The following is a 23,733-nucleotide window of genomic DNA, read 5'->3' as shown; positions in this document are numbered from 1 at the left end:
CATACTGCATACTGAAGGTACAGAGAAACAGAATGGATGACATATTGTATAAGCTATGTCAGGTGTTTGATTATCGATCGCTATCTAAAAGTGGGTCTACCAGAATGACCGTAGTGCCTGTATAAGCCAAAGTCTTTGTAGAATTAAAAAGAACCCGTTGTCTTGCCCTGTGTTCTTCTTTCAGCTGAGGTCAAACTTCCTAAAGTGGAGGCTGAAGGTACCACCGTCTGGCTCTTTCATCTCCTCTTCCCCACCCCTTTATCTCTAGAATGGTTTAGTCCTTACTAATCAACCCCAATGCATGTTTGCATGTACCAAATCAACCCGGAAGGGGATCCGAGGGGAATGTTTTGCGTCTAGGTGTAGATGATATGATCTGTAATCACTGGTGTTTTGATAGATGGACTGACCACACGCTACAGCTGGGACGATAAAAACAAACATCTGTGATTTTGCTATACAATGTTCCTGTAGATTGTTCTAAAAACGTTATTTGGGCAACGGTAATAGCCTATGCGTTAAGTTGATTCCTGCAGAAATGTGACGTTTGGTGCAACTTTTAAATTTGATGTTTGGAGAAACGCGGATAACCATCAGAATCTGACGTGAAATTGGTACAACTGTGAGCTCTTGTTGTACATCAAGTAGCCTAGGCCTAGCGCTGGAAGGTTGTTGTAGGATGTTAGCCTACATTTACTGATAGATGAATCAAATAGCATGCTTGTCTATATAGCAACAATATCACCAGCTAAGTGTTTTGAGCTCCCACTGCCATCTCAGTTGACTTGCTTGGCACTGGAAATCAATAGTCAAAAGCCCTCCCGCTAATGTAAAGTAGCCTAACTGTCCCTTTTAAAACGTTTAGTTATATTGTTGTAGGCTATTTATTGTTATCGAGCAAAATAGTTACATTCATCACATTATCACTTTTTGTCCATCTCGCCCAGCTCTAGCACCTCCCCCAAACATGATTTATTGCTGATTTATCATTATCGAAACAATTGGTCAATTTATCACAACATGGATTTTTGTCCATCTCGCCCAGCTTTCTCTCTCTCACACACACACACACACACACACACACACACACACACACACACACACACACACACACACACACACACCCTGAGAATGACTAACCCTCCTCTCTCACCACAGATCCACTGATTACCCTATACTCATCCTGTCTGTGTCTGTCTCTCTCATAGTCTCTCATGGAAATGCCTCTGACTGTTTTGACCGGGTTTTTTTCCCTCCTCAATGTCATCCCTTTTACCATATATTTCTCTTCTCTTTCTCTCTCTCTCTCTCTCTCTCTCTCTCTCTCTCTCTCTCTCTCTCTCAGTGGATAAAGAGAAGGTGAATCAGGAGCGTAAGGTTTCCAGCGTCCTCGCCCCCTCTCGAGGCTCCTCCGCCCCTGATGCCGCTCCTCAAGTATTAAACAGGAAGTCTGTTTCCACAGGATCCTCCCCCCATCAGGGTTTGGAGGTCAGCGAGGGCTCAGGGGTTCACATCAGTGTGACCTCCAGCCCAGACTTCTCCCACAGCGAGATAGGTAAGGCTGATTGGACGGATACATGGTAGCGTAGCAACACCCAACCTAACTTAGGGTGTATTCAGTGAGGTGAATCTGAAATGTGTGTTTACTTCCCTCCTCTCCCAGGTCTGTTCAGCAGCCGTTCGGACCCCCATTTGGTGGCGGAGGGGGGCGAGCTGTCCCCCGCGGGGATGACAGGGGGGCTGGCTATATGGGAGCCCCCCTCACCCAATGAACCCCCCCTGGAGGAAAACCTGGACAAAGACAGGTGAGGGAGAAATAGAGGAAGAGAGAGGTAAAAAAAAAAAAAAAATGGAGTAGATGAGATGTATAAAACCAAAGACCAACATAGACCCAACACCATTAGGTAAAGTTGAACATGCAGTCAAACATTTTAAAAAGGTTTGGGGTCAGTGGCTATGCTAAGGCTGAGGGAGCGTGGTAAAACTCCCTCAGTGTCTCCGTCTGTCCCTGCTGTGTACTGTGCTGCCTAGCCTACCTACCACACCTTAGCCCTGCCCTGCCAGAGCAGCTCCATGTAGCGAACATCACCAAGACCCACCCAGCATTTGGAGATGGACCCTTCCTGGGGCTACAGGGACCTGGTCTTCCCCTCCAGCCCCCAACCCCTCCTCCCTTCTCCTCTACCACAAATCTCTTCTTTTGTTTACCTGTTCTCCACTTTCTTTCACTCTGTGTGTGTCCATCATCTTTCATGTTTGTGTTTGCTCCTCTTCCAAAGCACCACTGCTGTCTCCTTGTTTGTGCGATGCTGACTCTGCTCAGTTGTTCAGAGCAAGTTAAGTGTATAATAGTTAACATTGTACTGTAGCGTGTCATCTTGTCTGTGTGTCTGCAGGCTAGACTCAAGTACCAGAGCTGGGGAAAGCTGGTATAACGTTGTTATGTTGTCTGGGGTTGTGCGTCTGTCTGAGTTGGGCATTCATTGTGCTATATTTGATTTGTACAGCATTGTATCTCTACAGGCTTAAGTTCATTAAATTGGCTTTTACTGTGCTTCAGCCGTGCGGTCCAGCTTCAGATTTGTCTGTTGTCGGCTTTATCCCAGTCCTACTGTAAGTCAAGCAGTGAGGTCTGGTTCGCTTTCATGTCTGTTGCTTGCAGAAGGCATCAGTGTGTGTGGTTCTATAGGGTTCCGCTATGTTCTGTTGTCCAGTCTTCACAGGGCTTCATGTGGTACCATGTTCAGGACAGCAGACGTGTTGTGTTTGTGGGCGAGCTTTGCTTTCTGGGATTTTACAGTGCGTTCAGTGCTGTTAGCCTCTGTCCGTGTGCTGCAGCGGTTGATGGGGGAGTTGGAGGTTTCTAGAAAGGAGGTGTGTTACTGTTTAATGGTTGTGGTGGTTATGTAACTGTGCTGTCCCGTGTTTTTACAGACGCAAGACAAGGTGGGTTTCTACTTCTCTGCGACAGGGATACGGACACGCACTGGGCCTCATATTGATAACACACAGTCCATCCTGCGTTACTACACACACACACACACACACACACTGCATGGCTAAGTATTGTTTATCCTGTACCTTGAAGTGACGTGAGTGGGCTGTGATGTTAGAGAATAATAGTCTTCTTGTCAGTGTGTGTGTGTGAGATTGGAGGGTTGATAAGCCCAATTGATTGCCATTTAACATTGCGTAATTGAAAGGCCTTGGTACACAGACACACAGATGTTACTAAGGACCGCTTTCTTAACTAATAGTCTTGAGGAAGATGGGCTTCCAATGTGTTTCTGATAGGGCCAGTCATTAAGCAGTAACCCAGGACTGTGTGGAGTGTCTCTATGCTTCCAATGTGTTTCTGATAGGGCCAGTCATTAAGCAGTAACCCAGGACTGTGTGGAGTGTCTCTATGCTTCCAATGTGTTTCTGATAGGGCCAGTCATTAAGCAGTAACCCAGGACTGTGTGGAGTGTCTCTATGCTCCTGAGTCTAACCATCCATTCTCTGTCACATCTCTTGTGTGCTTTTCTTTTGATCCTCTACATTCCTTTGACATGACATTGACTTCCTCTGTAATGGTTCTCCTGCTTGGATCCACTTTATCCTAATATCTCCCCTGTCTTTGTTGTTCCACTCTGTACTCTTTGGTTTGGTCTTGGACCATTTCCTTCTGGTTCGTGTACTCCTCACTCTGTCTCTCTACTTCCTCTCCTCCCCGCCTTCCTCCTTATACTACCATCCTCCTTGTATTTTCCCCACCCACTGGCTCTCTTCTCGCTCCCCTCCCTCCCTCCCTCCCTCCCTCCCTCCCTCCCTCCCTCCCTCCCTCCCTCCCTCCCTCCCTCCCTCCCTCCCTCCCTCCCTCCCTCCCTCCCTCCCTCCCTCCCCAGGCGTGTGGGACGCAGTGAGAGTGCTCGTGTGGACAGACATTCCTCCCGTCGCCGTGGCTCCTCCCGGGCCAAACAGTCGCGTTCCCGTAGCGACGTGGACCTGCAAGCCGCCGCCACGGCAGCACACTCCTCCACGACCTCTCCCCACCCCTCGTAAGGCAGACCCCCCTACCCCCCTTCTCTCATGGGGGTCGAGAGGGGAGCACAGCCACAGATGGACATAGTCACTGATGGACAGGCTGACTGACTGACTATAGTCACTGATGGACAGGCAGACTGACTGACTATAGTAACTGATGGACAGGCTGACTGACTGACTATAGTAACTGATGGACAGGCAGACTGACTATAGTAACTGATGGACAGGCAGGCAGACTGACTGACTGTAGTAACTGATGGACAGGCTGACTGACTGACTATAGTAACTGATGGACAGGCTGACTGACTGACTATAGTAACTGATGGACAGGCAGACTGACTGACTGTAGTAACTGATGGACAGGCAGACTGACTGACTGTAGTAACTGATGGACTGACTGACTGACTGACTATAGTAACTGATGGACAGGCAGACTGACTGACTGTAGTAACTGATGGACAGGCAGACTGACTGACTGTAGTAACTGATGGACAGGCAGACTGACTGACTATAGTAACTGATGGACAGGCTGACTGACAGACTGACTGACTATAGTAACTGATGGACAGGCTGACTGACTGACTATAGTAACTGATGGACAGGCTGACTGACTGACTATAGTAACTGATGGACAGGCAGACTGACTGACTATAGTAACTGATGGACAGGCTGACTGACAGACTGACTGACTATAGTAACTGATGGACAGGCTGACTGACTGACTATAGTAACAGATGGACAGGCTGACTGACTGACTATAGTAACTGATGGACAGGCTGACTGACTGACTGTAGTAACTGATGGACAGGCAGACTGACTGACTATAGTAACTGATGGACAGGCTGACTGACTGACTATAGTAACAGATGGACAGGCTGACTGACTGACTATAGTAACTGATGGACAGGCTGACTGACTGACTATAGTAACTGATGGACAGGCAGGCTGACTGACTATAGTAACTGATGGACAGGCAGGCTGACTGACTATAGTAACTGATGGACAGGCAGGCTGACTGACTGACTATAGTAACTGATGGACAGGCAGGCTGACTGACTGACTATAGTAACTGATGGACAGGCAGGCTGACTGACTGACTATAGTAACTGATGGACAGGCAGGCTGACTGACTGACTATAGTAACTGATGGACAGGCAGGCTGACTGACTGACTATAGTAACTGATGGACAGGCAGGCTGACTGACTGACTATAGTAACTGATGGACAGGCAGGCTGACTGACTGACTATAGTAACTGATGGACAGGCAGGCTGACTGACTGACTATAGTAACTGATGGACAGGCAGGCTGACTGACTGACTATAGTAACTGATGGACAGGCAGACTGACTGACTATAGTAACTGATGGACAGGCAGACTGACTGACTATAGTAACTGATGGACGGGCAGACTGACTGACTATAGTAACTGATGGACAGGCTGACTGACTGACTGACTATAGTAACAGATGGACAGGCTGACTGACTGACTATAGTAACTGATGGACAGGCAGACTGACTGACTATAGTAACTGATGGACAGGCAGGCTGACTGACTGACTATAGTAACTGATGGACAGGCAGGCTGACTGACTGACTATAGTAACTGATGGACAGGCAGGCTGACTGACTATAGTAACTGATGGACAGGCAGGCTGACTGACTATAGTAACTGATGGACAGGCAGACTGACTGACTATAGTAACTGATGGACGGGCAGACTGACTGACTATAGTAACTGATGGACGGGCAGACTGACTGACTATAGTAACTGATGGACAGGCTGACTGACTGACTGACTATAGTAACTGATGGACAGGCTGACTGACTGACTGACTGACTGACTATAGTAACTGATGGACAGGCTGACTGACTGACTATAGTAACTGATGGACAGGCTGACAGACTGACTGTAGTAACTGATGGACAGGCTGACAGACTGACTATAGTAACTGATGGACAGGCAGACTGACTGACTATAGTAACTGATGGACAGGCAGACTGACTGACTATAGTAACTGATGGACAGGCTGACTGACTGACTATAGTAACTGATGGACAGGCAGACTGACTGACTGACTATAGTAACTGATGGACAGGCAGACTGACTGACTGACTATAGTAACTGATGGACAGGCAGACTGACTGACTGACTATAGTAACTGATGGACAGGTAGACTGACTGACTAGTAACTGATGGACAGGCAGGCTGACTGACTATAGTAACTGATGGACAGGCAGGCTGACTGACTATAGTAACTGATGGACGGGCAGACTGACTGACTATAGTAACTGATGGACGGGCAGACTGACTGACTATAGTAACTGATGGACAGGCTGACTGACTGACTATAGTAACTGATGGACAGGCTGACTGACTGACTGACTGACTGACTATAGTAACTGATGGACAGGCTGACTGACTGACTATAGTAACTGATGGACAGGCTGACAGACTGACTGTAGTAACTGATGGACAGGCTGACAGACTGACTATAGTAAATGATGGACAGACTGACTGACTATAGTAACTGATGGACAGGCAGACTGACTGACTATAGTAACTGATGGACAGGCTGACTGACTGACTGACTGTAGTAACTGATGGACTGACTGACTGACTGACTATAGTAACTGATGGACAGGCTGACTGACTGACTATAGTAACTGATGGACGGGCTGACTGACTGACTATAGTAACTGATGGACAGGCTGACTGACTGACTGACTGACTGACTGACTATAGTAACTGATGGACAGGCAGACTGACTGACTGACTATAGTAACTGATGGACAGACTGACTGACTGACTATAGTAACTGATGGACAGGCTGACTGACTGACTATAGTAACTGATGGACAGGCTGACTGACTGACTGACTGACTGACTATAGTAACTGATGGACAGGCAGACTGACTGACTGACTATAGTAACTGATGGACAGACTGACTGACTGACTATAGTAACTGATGGACAGGCTGACTGATGGACAGGCTGACTGACTGACTATAGTAACTGATGGACAGGCTGGCTGACTGACTATAGTAACTGATGGACAGGCTGACTGACTATAGTAACTGATGGACAGGCTGACTGACTATAGTAACTGATGGACAGGCAGACTGACTGACTATAGTAACTGATGGACAGGCAGACTGACTGACTATAGTAACTGATGGACAGGCTGACTGACTGACTATAGTAACTGATGGACAGGCTGACTGACTGACTATAGTAACTGATGGACAGGCTGACTGACTGATTATAGTAACTGATGGACAGGCTGACTGACTGATTATAGTAACTGATGGACAGGCTGACTGACTGACTATAGTAACTGATGGACAGGCAGACTGACTGACTATAGTAACTGATGGACAGGCTGACTGACTGACTATAGTAACTGATGGACAGGCAGACTGACTGACTATAGTAACTGATGGACAGGCAGACTGACTGACTATAGTAACTGATGGACAGGCAGACTGACTGACTATAGTAACTGATGGACAGGCAGACTGACTGACTATAGTAACTGATGGACAGGCTGACTGACTGACTGACTATAGTAACTGATGGACAGGCTGACTGACTGACTGACTGACTATAGTAACTGATGGACAGGCTGACTGACTGACTGACTATAGTAACTGATGGACAGGCAGGCTGACTGACTATAGTAACTGATGGACAGGCTGACTGACTGACTATAGTAACTGATGGACAGGCTGACTGACTGACTATAGTAACTGATGGACAGGCTGACTGACTGACTATAGTAACTGATGGACAGGCAGACAGACTGACTGACTGACTGACTATAGTAACTGATGGACAGGCTGACTGACTGACTGACTGACTATAGTAACTGATGGACAGGCTGACTGACTGACTGACTATAGTAACTGATGGACAGGCAGGCTGACTGACTATAGTAACTGATGGACAGGCTGACTGACTGACTATACTAACTGATGGACAGGCTGACTGACTGACTGACTGACATTAATGACCAACTAACTTTGCTTTACTGACTGTCTGATGTCTGACAATTAGACAGAAAGGCTGAGTGAGAGTGAATGGAAGCTTCTTCCACTGTGTCCCCAGCAGCTTCAGTTAGACCGGAAGAGATCCATGCTGAGTGACACAGCTTGACTGGAGGAGGAGGGCCAGAGCCAGAGTTAGTTTCCTAGAGTCAGGGCTACAGTACTAACTGTAACTAAGTGTAATGTTAGTGCTGTGTGTGGATTATGTAGACTTTGAACCAGCCAATAGCGTACTGTCCCAATCCAAATGCTTCTCAACCCAAGCAGGTTTTCTAGCGTCGCGTTAGATTCTTTTCATATTATCGCCCCATAGCCTTTATCCCCATACCCTTATACCTGCCCCTCTCCTCCTCCTCTGTCTTCCTCCTCTCTTCTATCAGTGTTGATGAAGGGGTGTTACCCCCCGAGGGTGTGCTCCCAGGTCTTTCCCTTTCTGGCCCCACCCCCCAGCAGGAGGAACAGGACCCTCGCCTCCTGGAGCTGGAGCAGGACCCGCCCAACTGGAGAGAACACACCCCCCCAGACACCCTCAAAGACCTCAGCAAGAAGGAGACCAAGCGGCAGGAGGTCATCAACGGTGAGGAGGGGTGGGGGGAGGGGTGGGGGATGGAGGCATCCAGCCTACGGAGGAGGAAAGAAACTAATTGCGGTGTAAGAATGAGCTGCTGCTATTCTGACGCAAAATATAGTGAATTAATTCACACTAGAGTCATCTCTCTCACTCTCAGAGTTGTTTGCGACGGAGCACGCCCACGTGCGCATGCTGAGTGTTCTGCAGACCGTGTTCTGGAAGCCTCTGGAGAGAGAGGAACTCATGACCGCCACAGAGCTGGCCACCATCTTCCCCAGCCTGGACGAGATCATAGACATGCACTGTGAGTACAGTCCCACCGCTGCATGACCGTAGAATCACCATAACCCCCGCTACAGTACAACCACATGACCAATGTACTGCCACTGGACGACCGTAACCCCAACTACAGTACGACCGCAAAACCCCTGACATACAACCACACTTACACAGTATGACTACATGACTGCAACTGCATGGCTGTGACCGTTACCCGACAACAGCACTTCTACAGTTCTGATCCTGGCACAAGTCAGTCTGACCAATGTAAATTGTAGGCAAGACCTCACGATACGATGTTACCATGATACTGAGGTTCTGATATGATATGTATTGCAATTCTCACAATTCTTTATGTTTTGCGGTTCGATTCTGTAATTGTATTGCAATTCCTTGTTCCAAAGATACTGCTTTGCTCACCATACGTCTGCTGCAGAAGGACAAGAGAAAGCCATGAGAAAACAAGTTTTGATCAGTCATGGAAATAAAAGTGCTGAAAACAAATTGTCTCCCTATTTAAAAAGAAGATGGAGAACAAGCTATGATGGGAAAATATTGGAACTTTAGTGCAACTACTGCACAAATAATATTGCGATACTGTCAAAATGATACGGCATCTCTTCCAAAATTATATCCTGATATTTAAATGTTTTGATATTTTTCCCTCGTCACCAGTAAATGACCCCTAGTGTAACTTTAACCCAACCGTAAATTGACCTGTCTGACCATAATAACCCAACCGTAAATTGACCTGTCTGACCATAATAACCCAACCATAAATTGACCTCAGTCTGACCATAATAACCCAACCATAAATCTACCCCAGTCCAACCTCTGTGCTCCCTGTGTGTTTCTGTGCAGATGCTTTCTATGAGCACCTGAAAAAGCTGCGTCAGCACAATTTCATCGTCAAGGCCATCGGAACCACGTTACTCAATAGGGTAAGGAACAGGTCACCTTCCATCACCCCCCTGTCTGTGCCTCTCACCCCCCTCTCTCTGTGCCCCTCACCCCATCTCAGCCTAACCCCCTCATCCCATATATGAAGTGGATACTTATGGAAATGGATCCCTGAAGAAAGCTTTTAATCTCTCCCTCTCTCCCTCTCTCTCGTCTAGTTTGGAGGGACGGAGGGTGAGTGGTTTCAGAAGCTGACGTCTAGGTTCTGCAGTCACCAGACGTGGGCCCTGGAACAGCTGAAGATGAGACAGAAGAAAGACCCTCGTTTCAACTCCTTCATACTGGAGGCAGAGAGTAGGCCTCAGTGTCGTAGGCTGCAGCTGAAGGACATCATCCCCACTGAGATGCAGAGGCTCACCAAATACCCCCTGCTGCTGGAAAACATCGCCAAGTGCACAGGTCTGTGTGTGTCCTTCGCTGCTCTCATTCAGATAAACAGAGAGAGTGTGTGTGTTGTGACATGTGTTGTGTGTATTCCTGTAGAGGACACCTTGGAGAAGGAGAGTATTCAGCAGAGTGCAGAGTGCTGTAGGAAGATCCTCAACCACGTCAACGAGGAGGTCAAACAGATGGAGAACCTGCTGGTGAGACACACACTACTATTACAACAACAACAAGTGTCTGAGGGAAAGTAGAAATTATTTCTCTCTCTCCCTCCAGACCCTGAAAGACTACCAGCGCAGGCTGGACACCTCAGGACTCAAACCCAGTAACGAGCTGTACCTGGAGTACAAGGTGACTGACCATAGTGAGGGCTTCTTGTAGTGTGGTCCAGTGCTCTTCATGCTATCCTTTCTACAGTTGTCCTGTTCTCTCATTCTTTATCAGTCTCTGTTGTTCTCTTCTCTCTCAGTACCTTGACCTGGCCCAGAGAAGGATGATCTATGAGGGGCCTCTGACCTGGAGGGTGACCAAGGAGAAAACTTTAGGTGCACTATCAACTCTACAAACATTAGTTTGTTTTGATGTATCAACCAATCATCTGTCTGATTTCGTTTTACACAAACCCAAGCTGTTGTTATTATGCTGTTTACTTCCTGCCCCATTCTCCTCCTCTCCTCTCCACCCTGTTCCTGCCCGACTCTCCTCCTCTCCTCTCCACCCTGTTCCTGCCCCACTCTCCTCCTCCTCTCCTCTCTCCCTGTTCCTGCCCCACTCTCCTCCTCTCCTCCTCTCCTCTCCACCCTGTTCCTGCCCCACTCTCCTCTCCACTCTGTTCCTGCCCAACTCTACTCCTCTCCTCTCCTCTCCACCCTGTTCCTGCCCCACTCTCTTTCTCCTCTCCACCATGTTCCTGCCCCACTCTCTTCCTCCTCTCCTCTCCACCATGTTCCTGCCCCCTCTCCTCCTCTCCACCATGTTCCTGCCCCCTCTCCTCCTCTCCTCTCCACCCTGTTCCTGCCTGACTCTCCTCCTCTCCTCTCCACCCTGTTCCTGCCCCACTCTCCTCCTCCTCTCCTCTCTCCCTGTTCCTGCCCCACTCTCCTCCTCCTCTCCTCTCCACCCTGTTCCTGCCCCACTCTCCTCCTCTCCTCCTCCTCTCCTCTCCACCCTGTTCCTGCCCCACTCTCCTCTCCACTCTGTTCCTGCCCCACTCTCCTCCTCTCCTCCTCCTCTCCTCTCCACCCTGTTCCTGCCCCACTCTCCTCCTCTCCTCTCTACCCTGTTCCTGCCCCACTCTCTTCCTCCTCTCCTCTCCACCATGTTCCTGCCCCACTCTCCTCCTCCTCTCCTCTCCACCCTGTTCCTGTCCCCCTCTCAGAAGTGCAGTGTGTGTTGCTGGGGGACCTGTTGGTGCTGTTACAGAAGCAGGATGATAAGATGGTGTTGAAGTGTCAGAGTAAGAGTAACATCGCTGTTCAGGAGGGCAAGCAGATGCTCAGCCCTATCATCAAACTAGACTCTGCCTTCCTCCGAGAGGTGGCCACAGGTGAGACGCGCACATCTTTAAATACTTCATTTGAATGCACAAATCACATTACAGTCCCGAAGGATTCAAACATTTCAAAGGTTCACAGATACATGGACACACGTAGTGTCAAAGCACCTTCTCCATACAGCTTGGCTGTCCATGACAAAGAGCAGTACCTTGCTAGCTGCTTTGCCTTTTTCCCATGCAGTCCTGCAATCTGATGGCCATGCACTGTTAGCCTATGTACACGTCCAAAGGCTGTTCAGGCATGACTCAAGAGGCTGGTATTTCAGAAACTTGACAGCACAGGGTCTGATCCATGTAAGAGTCATTAGAGCAACCCACTTCCAAAAAGAGTATCTGTCTCCGGCCTCCCCCCACAACAACAACACCTGCCATATTTGGTATTCAACAAAACACAACATCATTAACATGGAGCTGCACGCACACACAAACACCTTGCAGGAATATGTCAGCTCAATCCCCCTCTCTTCTGTCCCTCTGTCAGACCGTAAGGCCTTCTACGTGATCTTCACCTGGGACAGCGGGGCTCAGATCTACGAACTGGTGGCACAATCTGTCGGGGAGAGGAAGAAGTGAGTGTGGGAGAGAAGGGTTTGGGAAGGGGAGAGGAGAGGAGAAGGGGATTGGGAGGGGAGAAGTGAGTGTGGGAGAGGAGAGAGGTTTATGGGGAGGGAGGAGGAGAAGTGGAAGATATGAAGATAAAGACGAAGCACCAAGTGTAGTGGTGATGTGGCTTTGTTGTGTGAAGCTGGACAGATGTGATCAAGATGGCGGTAGATGAGCTGAAGAAGACAGGACCTCCATCTGACCTGAAGAGAGGAAACAGCATCTTAACTGGAGGAGGAGGAAACCCATACAGCCCCACCACGTGAGTCAACACAGCTCTGAGTGTGCACTGTTATAAGCCAGTCCTCTGACCACTGATCACATTTGAGTCATTTAGCAGACGCTCTTATCCAGAGTGACTTAAAGGAGCAATTAGGGTTAAGTGCCTTGCTCAAGGGTACATCCACAGATTTTTCACGTAGTCGGCATGAGGATTTGAACCAGCGACCTTTCGGTTACTGGCCCAGCGCTCTTAACCACTAGCCTACCTGCCGCCGATCACATTTCTTTCTCTCCTTCTCTTTCTTTCAGGTTTCCTCAACCCCCTCTCAGCCCCACTGAAAATGGAGGAGTCTTGTTGAAAAACAGCATTGGTGAGAACAGACAACAAAGCACCTCTTTCAAGCCATTGAGCTTCTAGATGTTGATAATGTCGTTGTTAATGGTGTTATTACTGATGTTTTAGTTTTTACTGTTACTGCATTACTACCAAGACTGTTCCTGTGTTTTTACTGTTACCGCCAAGACTGTTCCTGTGTTTTTACTGTTACTACCAAGACTGTTCCTGTGTTTTTACTGTTACTACCAAGACTGTTCCTGTGTTTTTACTGTTACTACCAAGACTGTTCCTGTGTCTTTACTGTTACTACCAAGATTGTTCCTGTGTTTTTACTGTTACTGCCAAGACTGTTCCTGTGTCTTTACTGTTACTGCCAAGACTGTTCCTGTGTTTTTACTGTTACTACCAAGACTGTTCCTGTGTCTTTACTGTTACTGCCAAGATTGTTCCTGTGTCTTTACTGTTACTGCCAAGATTGTTCCTGTGTTTTTACTGTTACTACCAAGACTGTTCCTGTGTTTTTACTGTTACTGCCAAGATTGTTCCTGTGTTTTTACTGTTACTACCAAGACTGTTCCTGTGTTTTTACTGTTACTGCGTTACTAACAAGACTGTTCCTGTGTCTATAGAACGAGATAAGGACATCCTGACTGATGAGATGAAGTCTGTGGACTCTCGTCATTCTCTGATTGATTACCTCTCGGACAAAGGCTTCGACTTGATTGGCCACAGCAACAGCGATCAGGTGAAAGTGGCCAATAGCGCGTTAAATGAAGGTAAGTGGGTTTATTTGATTGGTCCAAGCGGTTACCACTTTCACTGATGTTCCTCTTACTGTCATGTCATACATCAACTCTTCCTGTCTCCTCCCACAGTCATGTCCCTCAAGAGACTATTGGTTGGCAGCATCAGCCTATCAGACGACTCACAGCCTGATGAGCAGAATGGAAGGGAGGGGCCAGAGAGCCAGGACCAAGGACTGCAAGGGGAGGAGGAGGGAGGAGGAGGAGAGGGTGGAGGGATGAAGATAGACGTGGAGGGAGGGATCAGCGCTCCTTTGGTTCTGTCCCAGGAGAGGATGGAGGAGGTGCGCCGGAAACTGCAGAGTCTGGAGGTACAGCTGAAGAGACTGCAGGTGAGAGAAGGAGGGAAGGAAGGAAGGGTGGCAGAAAGAGAGTTGTTGAGTAATGGGGTTGCAAAGGATGACTGAAGCATAAAAGGAGGGAACCAAGGAGGACAGATGGGGACAAACAGCAGCATAGAAGAGAAAGACAGAGAAAATCACTGCACCAGGGCTTGTGCTGCTCTGTTGCTATTGTCACTGAAATGTCTATGTGAAATTGGAGTTCTGGGACAATGGCCTTTGTCTGCAGCTAGCTGTGTGATGTCACAAGAGCACCCACAAAAGGGAAAGAAGATTATGAAAGGAAGGGATGGCGGAAACGGAGGGGTGAAGTGTGTGTGTGTGATTCAGCATTTAACTGTTGATCTTGCTCCATCAGAGTGTTGAGGAGGAGCACCACAGGCTGCAGCAGGCCCTGTCTAAGTTCTCCCTGGAGGGGGGCAACTTCTAGTGAGACACACAGCGCCACCTTCAGGACACCAGGTGAACCTTCATATACAACCCTTTATACTGATGTCTTGTGGGAGGAGTTCGCCTTTACCACTGATACAGGGTCAGATCTTTTATTATCCCTCTAGTTAAGATAAGGGTTGGGGTTAGAGTAATCTGATTTTAGGTCTGTGGTTAAGGTCAACTTCTACCTCCGGCTCTGCAATGCCATGGGTATTAATACTAGAATTGTGTCAAGGATATGTTGTTTTCTCTAATCTCACCAACTATTTTCTTTAACCTTGTCATCTCTTGGTCTTCCTCAGATCACCGTAAGTGCTGGATTGGAGTGCTCGAGTTGCTTTTGGAGAATTGATGAATGCGTCCTGGAATTTCCTATTTACTAAACACTCTGTGCTCCACTGCCATGCCTGAGCCCTTGTTAAAGATTTCCAGGGGGTCGCAGCCAACCGTGAGGCCCTTGCAAGACTGAGGAGCACGGCTTTACGCAAAGTAGTTGAGTAATGCAATGTGTGTGTGTTTGTGAGTGTTTGTGAACATGCTCGTATGTGCAAGTGCGTGAGCATGTGAGAGATGGGAGTTTTGCAAACAGGTGCCAAAGATTGGAGCAGTAGTTTGCTGTGAGAAAGATGCTGCCTGGGCTTATTGATTGTGAGCTTCTGCAACACACATATACACACACACACACAACAGATACTTCCCCCAGTGCATGTTCAATAAATATATCTATCATTGCCAACTGTAGGGGTTTGGACTGTATAATAAACCCCCATGTATGCATGTAGCGAGAGATACTAGTGTCAGCCCTATAGAGGGCGATGTAGAGCTGTAGAACCAGACAGGAACATGCTCAGAGTTGTGAAATTCTGGTAACTTTTTTTCTGGTAACCAAAATTCACAGGTTTTCCCCAAATCCTGGTTGGAAGATTCCTGGATTTAGGAGGGAATAAGGAGGAATTCTGGGAGTCATTCAACCGGGGATTTCTGAAAAACCTGGGATTTTTGGTAAACTTTCCAAACCTAGACATTTTACTGAACATTTAGTAGGCCCCTATATCCAGTACATACCAAAGTACAGCAGAGATGCACTTTTAAGTTAGTATAATCTAATTCAAGTGACCACCCACACTGAATTCCCAACATTGAATTTGCTAATGTTTAGTACTATTATTATTATAATATATAATATATGCCATTTAGCAGACGCTTTTATCCAAAGCGACTTAGTCATGCATGCATACATTTTTACATTTTACCCCAATTGTTGAGATCTGCGTGTGTGTGTTGGTGTGTTATAGTGTTGTAGAAGCAGAATGGCCTTCTGGAGTTACTGTAATAGAGTTCTGTTAGAACTGTAATTATGGCCCAAACATTCATCCAGTAGTATTGGAATTGATCATGTTGTTAGGGATATAGACGGTGTGTGTACTGCTTTTGACTTCAGCTGCCTCTCCTTTGGACCCTGCTACTGTGCTGGGCCGGGCGATAGAGGGATGGACAGATACACAGAGATGGAAGGAGAGGAGGACCATTTTTATGACTGAGGTAGGATGCAGATTAGAGATGGAGGGATACAACAAGGAAGAGAGGAGGAGGGGAGGCAGAAGGGTTTTTCCGTGGAAGACCAACTTGATTAGCAGCGTATTAGATGGTGAGGGAGGTATATGTAGAGAGAAGACTTGAAGTTCAGTGTTCAATGTGCTGTGGAATCGGTTATATGGGCCTCCCGAGTGGTGCAGTGGTCTAAGGCACTGCATCACAGTGCTAGCTGTGCTACTAGAGATTCTGGGTTCGAGTCCAGGCTCTGTCGCAGCCGGCTGCGACCGGGAGACCCATGGGGCGGCGCACAATTGGCCCAGAGCCGTCCGGGTTATGGGAGGGTTTGGCCGACAGGGATGCTCTTATCCCATCGCGTACCAGCGACTCCTGCGGCGAGCCAAGCGCAATGCACACTGACACGGTCACCAGGTGTACAGTGTTTCCTCCGACACATTGGTGCAGCTGGCTTCCGGGTTAAGTGGAAATTGTGTCAAGAAGCAGTGCGGCTTGGTTGGGTTGTGTTTCAGAGGACGCACGGCTCTCGACCGTCGGCCTCTCCCAAATCCGTACGGGTGTTGTAGCGATGAGACAAGACTGTAACTACCAATTGGCTATCACGAAATTGGGGAGAAAAAGGAGTAAAAAAATCTATAATAAAATTAAGAATCGGTTATAGACACAGTCAGTCAGACCCATACACACACTGATACTCACATTGCGTGGAGCCCAGTGCAGTAACAATGGTCACACAGGAGCACGGTCATCACGTGTGTGATGTGACTGGAGTCGACTTCCTCACTATAGGACTGGTATCTTCTCCGTAAAGAAAGGAGGGAGACAGAAGGAGACACATAGTATTATATGCTGTATGATACATTTTATGGTAGCAATACCATTTTTGTGTGTGTTTTTCTTCAGGAGTTGATTGTAATTATTGTTATTATTTAGAGTAGTGGCATTGAACTGTGGACTGGGAAACGGGACCAAAGAGATACCCATGTACCTGTAGATCCTCATATGAGCTGTTTATATTGTCCCACTGCTTATTATTATAGGAGAAAGTCACTTTATGCTGATTGGAGAGTGATGCCTACAGTAAGCAGCCTTGGCTCTCTGCTTCTCCTCCATCCAAACTCCAGCGTCACATGTAGAGAAAACAACACAGTGGGTAGAAACGTAGAGGGCCTGTGTAGAGGGAGATAATGATATCTAAACTTGTATGAAGACTGTATTGTGATACATCATCCATGCTGCTGCCCCAGACTAATGAACAAAATTTAACTGGACACTTCACAATCACACTGCCGTTCAAATCCTCTCTTCATTACTACCATGTGTGAGCAGGGCTGCACTGTATTGTTATAGACATGACTCACCTAGCATCACTTTGATATTGACTGGACCACGTTTAGGGACAGCATGGGATGACGGTACAGTACAGTAAGATACCCATCATTACTGGATTAAGCTACTGTTTCTATAGACCACTTCTGGAATGAAGAGAAGCGGGTCTGGGGAGTTTGGATGCAGGAATTGCAGGGGCGACTAGTCGTCACTCTCACCAGTGCTGTAACAACAGTTATCTTTCACGATCACTTTTGAATTATGCATTCTCGTTGTGGCCATAGCAACCGCTCCCTTATACCCTCGCCCAAATATGTAATTATGCAAATGTTATTGATAGTTACTCTAAGAAGCAGAGGGCGTAGTTACAAGTTGTGTTGAAACTTCATTGCCTTTTTTTCTTTCACCCCCCACCCCTTTATTTTCTCGTCTTCCCCTCTCCATCACCAAGTCCACAATAATAGTCTCCATCTCTCCTTCATCCTGTCTTCCTTCTAGAAGTCGTAGAAATGTAGTCCTTACTACTCTCATCACCTTTTCTTATCTCACAATTTCACTGTACGTTGCGGTGTATTTAATTTAATTTGCTTAAACGGGTCGGGAGGTTTTGTTGATGTTTTGTTGAGAGGAACTTTTGTAATTATGTACTATGCAATTGGCAACAATGGGAGAAAGAGGAAGAGACTTGGATAGCTTTTGTTTGCTCAGAGACCCCATATGTGAGACAACTCACTTGTATTATACAATACTAGATGGCAACAAGATGAGGTTAAAGAGATTATCTCTAACTTGGGCTTTTTCACCATTGAAGCACAGTAATGAGCAGGTTAAATCCTGTTATACCAGCTTAGGTTAATACCTCCACCGCCACTGTAGTCTCAAGACTACTTGGCAAACGTGTGCTTACAATCCTCTCGCTCTCTCTTTCTCTCTCTTTCTTCCCTTTGCTTCCCCTCATGTATCCTATTTACAAATGCAGTGGTCTAGTTTTCTATGTATAAAATGTATTTATAGAGAAGGGTGTCTTGTTCTGATGATCAGGCCTGTTTTTTCCCCAAAGGGCTCTCTAGTAAACAAACACGGTTGGTTAGGGAGATGTTTGGCTGTTAAGGTAGAACCATGAAATGAACGTAGAAAGAGTTGGGTGACCAACATCAAGTCTCCAGTTTCAAGTTTTAATGTCACAAGTACAGTGAAATGCCTTTCTTGCAATCTCTAAAGCAACATGCATTCTAGGTTGTCCAGGTTTTCCTAGTCAGGTCCCCTGGCCTTAATTCTAGGTAATCCAAGGTTTCAGATAGGTGGTTGTGGCGGATTGACTGTAGGGTGGTTGTATAAGTCCTGCAGTGTCCCCTGTAACTATGCTATCTCAGGGGTATGTATGTTAGAAAGTGTATTGTGTGTGTTCACCTCAGCGACTACAAGGTTTGACCAGTGCCATGTTTGCTCCAGCTAGCCAGCGCTTTGTATAGAATAGGGTCTGGTCTGTCGCACATGCATCCGCCACATGTATATCTATAAAAAAATGAATATGCAAGATCTATACTGTGTATTTTGGCTTTGATTTCATTGTATAAGAGTTTTTAATTGTATACTTCAGAAGAAATGAGGTACTTTTTTGTATTATTGTAATTTTCTGTTTTTTAATAAATGGGGAAGAAAAACCGACATTTTTGGGGTCTTTTACTGTTTTGAGTTCTAGAACACTGCAGTCACTCAAGCATATATCCTGACACAGAGAGACCAACAAAAGAGGAAGGAAGGTTTATTCACAAGACAACTGGGTAGAAGTGTATAGCTGTGTTGAAAGGAACAACACTCAAATAACATAAAGGCTTATTTTCTGCAACGACTGGCAAACAATATAAAACACAGTGAAGAAGATGGTGGCCGTGACATTCTTGTTCCTCTGCTTCTGGGCTGGTGAGTAAGGGGCTGCTAGGATATGCTGATAAACAATGCAGGGTAGTTAGTCTTTCAGTGCATATTCACCTTTATTTGAGAAGTTACATTACAGGTGGAGGATGAAGATTAGACCGAAGTGTAAAACTATGGTGTTTGAGGGAATTAATATGAATAGGTTCAACATCCTTTGAACAGATTTCAACCCTTTAAACCATGCATTGTAACATGAAAACTATTTTCCCCCATTGTATCCCTTGGAACATTTAGATTATTTGGCTGTGAGTAATGTATCTGTTCTGCTCTAATGAACCGTATCTCCTACCAGAGCAGATGGTTGTGCAATCAAATCAAATCAAATGTTATTTGTCACATGCGCCGAATACAACAGTGAAATGCTTGCTTACAAGCCCTTAACCAACAACGCAGTTAAGAAAAATACTGAAAGAAAAAAATAAGAAATAAAAGTAACAAATAATTAAAGAGAAGCAGTAAAATAATAGCGAGGGTATATACAGGGGGGTAATGGTTAGTCGAGGTAATTGATGCAATATGTACATGTAGGTAGAGTTATTAAAGTCTGGGTAGCCAATTGATTAGATATTCAGTAGTATTATGACTTAGGGGTAGAAGCTGTTTAGAAGCGTCTTGGACCTAGACTTGGCACTCTGATACCGCTTGCCGTGCGGTAGCAGAGAGAACAGTCTATGACTAGGGTGGCTGGAGTCTTTTGACAATTTTTAGGGCCTTCCTCTGACACTGCGTGGTATAGAGGTCCTGGATGGCAGGAAGCTTGGCCCCGGTGATGTACTGGGCCGTACGCACTACCCTCTGTAGTGCCTTGCGGTCGGAGGCCGAGCAGTTGCCATACCAGGCAGTGATGCAACCAGTCAAGATGCTCTCAATGGTGCAGCTGTAGAACCTTTTGAGGATCTGAGGACCCATGCCAAATCTTTTCAGTCTCCTGAGCGGGAATAGGTTTTGTCGTGCCCTCGTCACGACTGTCTTGGTGTGCTTGGACCATGTTGGTGATGTGGACACCAAGGAACTTGAAGCTCTCAACTTGCTCTACTGCAGCCCCATCGATGAGAATGGGGTCGTGCTCAGTCCTCCGCTTCCTGTAGTCCACAATCATCACACACTAGAATCTATACCCTACACTTATAACTCTAAATAGCCTGATGTTAAGAGACATAATATTACAGCACTCTGGATTGTGTGGAGTTCTTCTACTTTGTAGGCTACTGTTTCTTTTTATCATCATTGTCTTGGGCCAATAGTTGGACAGATATGCTGTCAATATACTCCTGCTGCTCTGCCTTCTAGTAGGTGACCTCAGCCGTATCCAGGTTACTCTGGAGCCAGACAGGACCTCTGTGAGGGTGCAGCTCTCTCACACCGCCTCCCTGCGCTGCTGCTACTCAGTCACAGGGGGAGTCGTGGACACCACCTGGGCCACCAGCCCCCACACGGTCAATGGCACGGCCCAAGTTCGGGGAGTGGACCGGAGAGACAACCGTGTGACGATGGATGGGGGGAACCTGACGGCGGCAGGGGTCATGTGTCACACACTCATCCTGAGGGAGGCCCGTCTGAACGACTCAGGGTTGTACCAGTGTTTCCTCAACCATAGCGCCCTGTGGCCCCCTCTATACACCCACGGCACCTTCCTGCATGTCTACAGTGAGTGTGTGTGAAGCCCTCACAGTAAGCACCCATGTCCCCTTCCTTCAGGTCATGTGTGTGTAACCCTCAAAAGCTTTAGCCTGGTCTGCACTCGCAGTACTTTGTTGTACAGTATTTCTATTATGTGTGTGTCTGTGTATGTGCATGTGGGTGTCTGGTGGGTGGGGTCAAACCAGCTAAGCAATGCAGAATGCTTTGTGATCCATAAATCCAGTTAACCACTGCCCAGTCCAGTAGAATGCAATCCATCTAAAGCACCCAAACTTTAGCCACCAGTGAATGGCTACATTGTGTAGTAATCCCTCTGATTTAATTCAAATGACCAATGTTGAAATGTTAAAGAAATGCTATGGTTGTAGTTTTTCCTGGGAAATTGTGTGACATAAGGGGCATTGTTTTTTTTAAAATAATTGCACTGCTAAACATACACTGGCTGTTTGTCTAATTTATCTCAAACTATTCTCCTCTGTCTTCCTGCGATGATGCATGGTCCTCTGTCCACCCCCCCACTATCTGTCTTTCATGCACATCTAGCCTGCATCTCTCCCATGAAAGAGCAGCAGGTGAGTTCTACTCTGATGACCTTTATCTGACCCCTCTCTCCCTGCTTAGGGCCGATGGTGAAGATTCTGGACATCAGTGAAAGCACCAAGAACGGCATCCTGACTGCTGAGGGAATGTTACTGATGATGGCAGTGCTTCTGCATGGTACCATGATGCTCTTTAAGGTCAGAGAGCCAAGCAGGCCACTTTTTCTACTGCTAATGCTAGGCTACTAGATCTAATATTCCTAATTTGCTCTCATTCCAATAGTGAATTTTGTCATTTGAAAACTGCTGTAACCAGAAGGACTAGTATGTATGGTAATCTTACTGTATGACGGCAATGGGCTTTTTCACACCATTGGCCAAGACGTAATATGTCATCAACTTCCTCTGCTTTTCAAGACGAAGAAACTCAATCAACTGAAGAAGAAAAGGGTCAAAGAGGAAGAGGAGAATATCTATGAGGTGGGACTTGAATGAGATCCTCTGTCTTTCTGTCATAGTCACTGTTTTCACCATTCTTCAGTCAATCAAAAAAGTTCTAGAAGAAGGGAAGAGGAAGTCAACCTATCATAACTCCCTTACCTCAATCCATATCCAGGGTCTAAATCTGGAGGAATGCTGCTCCACATATGATCAGATCCAGCGCTCTCTGGTGCAGGGCCCCTACCAAGACGTGGGAAACATGATTATGGAGGAGGAGGAGGAAATCCAACTGGAGAAGCCTTGAATGAGAGGGGGAAGGAAGGAGGGGGAGGAAGAGAGAGGGTGGGAGAAGAGAAGAGTAATTTGATAGAATAGAATTGTGGTGAGGGTTTTGATAGGAATTTTCTTAACTGCCCCCCCCCCCCCCCCCCCCCCCTTATGTTTGAGTTTATAGAGGTGACCTGCGTTTTCCTTGCAGCCTTTGCTTATATTTGAATCTAATTTCTTAGTGGACCAAAAAGACAGTAACCTACAATGTCAGAGGGCATTTTGCTTTCAATTTAGCCTTTCATTACCAATGCCAGTATCTAACCACTTTATATTCATAAGAGATTTTTTTTTCTGCATGTTTGCATTTTCTATGCTTTGTGTATGCATTGGCCAAATGTTTTTTTCTCTCTCCAATCTCCATAATTCAAGGCCTGGATTGTGCTTTGTAAATACAATTTTAAAACTGATTGCCTTATGTTTTAATGTTTACATAGTTAGCATTTTAGCTTCATGAAATTGATGTATTTGTCATATATGTCCCTCGCACCCATACCAATGTGACTCGCTTGATGGAGTCTCGGAAGCGTTATCCCATTTCTGACACCACTGTAGCAAAATTGTGGTGTAGCACAACTGTGACTTGATCCTTGTCAGTCAAACACCTTACCATTACACCAAGAGGCTCTTGATAGGTCTCTAGCACAGGAGGTTGGTGGCACCTTATTTGGGGAGGACGAGCTTGTGGGAATGCTGGAGCAGAAATGTGGAATGGTATCAAATACATTAAACACATGGTTTGATGCCATTCCATTTGCTCCATTCCAACCGTTATTATGAGCCGTCCTCCCCTCAGCAGCCTCCACTGAAGATGTTGTAGCTTGTAGGCAGCTGTTAAGCCGTCACTAGCCTACAATACATTAAGGTTTACCTCCCTGTGATGGGAAGCCTACTGACAGACAGTACTGTACTATGTTTACCACAGATGATTATCTGGGGAAAGCTTTTGGACATTGCAACGCAGCAAAGAGGGTGGCGTTTGTCGAACTGGAGCACGTTAATAGGCTCTAGGAATGCATTACCAGCGCTGACTGGCTGCAGTTTTGGTTGTGGGTGTGGCTCTTTTTACATGTATGACTAGAAGATTTAAGGAGGCGGTGCGGAAATAGTGGGTGAAGATGGCGTCGGGAAAGAAGGGAGGCAACAACAGCAGCCTCGGAAAAGGTTTGAATGGAAGACGTTCGTCAAAACATAAAGAGGGGCCAATAGGTACGTTATTTACAGCAGTTAGACCTTTCGCTTTATTGGTTTTTGATAATGGCGGTTAAATTGTTAATTTAGGTTGCCAACCCCAACTCTTGCCTCCTAGCTAGCTAACTAGGATGCCAACGTTAGCTAAATTACAGAAAGATGTAAGCCGCGGAAAGTGACAACAGTCTAACATGTAACGTTATAATTACGTTTTCTGG

At 46.6% G+C, this 23,733-nt stretch overlaps 3 protein-coding genes across 9 annotated transcripts in view; all 3 read left to right on the top strand.

Annotated features, from left to right (window-relative positions):
* Positions 1-19,106, top strand: part of arhgef1b (Rho guanine nucleotide exchange factor (GEF) 1b) — a 46,601-nt gene extending 27,495 nt beyond the window's left edge. For 2 of the 5 annotated variants that reach the window (XM_082975480.1, XM_082975481.1), the window contains 20 exons: positions 185-217; positions 1,346-1,555; positions 1,664-1,805; positions 2,935-2,946; positions 3,888-4,040; positions 8,452-8,648; positions 8,800-8,946; positions 9,783-9,862; positions 10,040-10,280; positions 10,365-10,465; positions 10,542-10,616; positions 10,735-10,810; positions 11,644-11,811; positions 12,302-12,389; positions 12,566-12,685; positions 12,955-13,016; positions 13,612-13,758; positions 13,858-14,117; positions 14,485-14,588; positions 14,861-19,106. In XM_082975480.1, coding sequence (XP_082831606.1) covers positions 185-217; positions 1,346-1,555; positions 1,664-1,805; positions 2,935-2,946; positions 3,888-4,040; positions 8,452-8,648; positions 8,800-8,946; positions 9,783-9,862; positions 10,040-10,280; positions 10,365-10,465; positions 10,542-10,616; positions 10,735-10,810; positions 11,644-11,811; positions 12,302-12,389; positions 12,566-12,685; positions 12,955-13,016; positions 13,612-13,758; positions 13,858-14,117; positions 14,485-14,556 — 2,384 coding nt within the window. In that variant the 3' untranslated portion in view covers positions 14,557-14,588; positions 14,861-19,106. The remainder of the gene's footprint in view (positions 1-184; positions 218-1,345; positions 1,556-1,663; positions 1,806-2,934; positions 2,947-3,887; positions 4,041-8,451; positions 8,649-8,799; positions 8,947-9,782; positions 9,863-10,039; positions 10,281-10,364; positions 10,466-10,541; positions 10,617-10,734; positions 10,811-11,643; positions 11,812-12,301; positions 12,390-12,565; positions 12,686-12,954; positions 13,017-13,611; positions 13,759-13,857; positions 14,118-14,484; positions 14,589-14,860) is intronic. The other 3 variants (XM_082975478.1, XM_082975477.1, XM_082975479.1) reach the window with 3 other exon arrangements.
* A 70-nt stretch (positions 19,107-19,176) lies between these two features.
* On the top strand, positions 19,177-22,734 carry LOC106605673 (B-cell antigen receptor complex-associated protein alpha chain). 2 transcript variants are annotated; one of them, XM_014201561.3, is made up of 5 exons: positions 19,177-19,361; positions 20,667-21,023; positions 21,639-21,754; positions 21,974-22,036; positions 22,173-22,734. In XM_014201561.3, the coding sequence occupies exons 1-5, from the start codon at positions 19,322-19,324 to the stop codon at positions 22,299-22,301; spliced, it is 705 nt and encodes a 234-aa protein (XP_014057036.1). In that variant the 5' UTR covers positions 19,177-19,321; the 3' UTR covers positions 22,302-22,734. The 2 variants fall into 2 exon arrangements, with proteins under 2 accessions (XP_014057036.1, XP_014057037.1); XM_014201562.3 differs by having other exon boundaries at positions 19,189-19,361; positions 20,670-21,023.
* A 577-nt stretch (positions 22,735-23,311) lies between these two features.
* LOC106605704 (hormone-sensitive lipase) overlaps positions 23,312-23,733 on the top strand; it is a 41,914-nt gene continuing 41,492 nt past the window's right edge. The window contains exon 1 of one of the 2 annotated variants that reach the window (XM_045718694.2): positions 23,312-23,533. In XM_045718694.2, the coding sequence (XP_045574650.1) occupies positions 23,443-23,533 (91 nt within the window). In that variant the 5' untranslated portion in view covers positions 23,312-23,442. The remainder of the gene's footprint in view (positions 23,534-23,733) is intronic. The other variant, XM_045718695.2, reaches the window with a different exon arrangement.

The sequence above is a fragment of the Salmo salar genome, chromosome 05 (genome assembly GCF_965601325.2).
Source record: "Salmo salar chromosome 05, fSalSal1, whole genome shotgun sequence".
NCBI lineage: Eukaryota > Metazoa > Chordata > Actinopteri > Salmoniformes > Salmonidae > Salmo > Salmo salar.
The sequence above is the reverse complement of the archived record's forward strand: the minus strand, read 5'-3'. Positions and strand labels throughout refer to the sequence as shown.

Bases quoted from the DNA above. Each gene is read 5' to 3' on its own strand.
- LOC106605673 (XM_014201561.3), top strand. From the start codon at position 19,322: ATGGTGGCCGTGACATTCTTGTTCCTCTGCTTCTGGGCTG. The intron at 19,362-20,666 runs GTGAGTAAGGGG...TCTGCCTTCTAG, and splicing joins GTTCCTCTGCTTCTGGGCTG to TAGGTGACCTCAGCCGTATC. The intron at 21,755-21,973 runs GTCAGAGAGCCA...CTGCTTTTCAAG, and splicing joins GTACCATGATGCTCTTTAAG to ACGAAGAAACTCAATCAACT.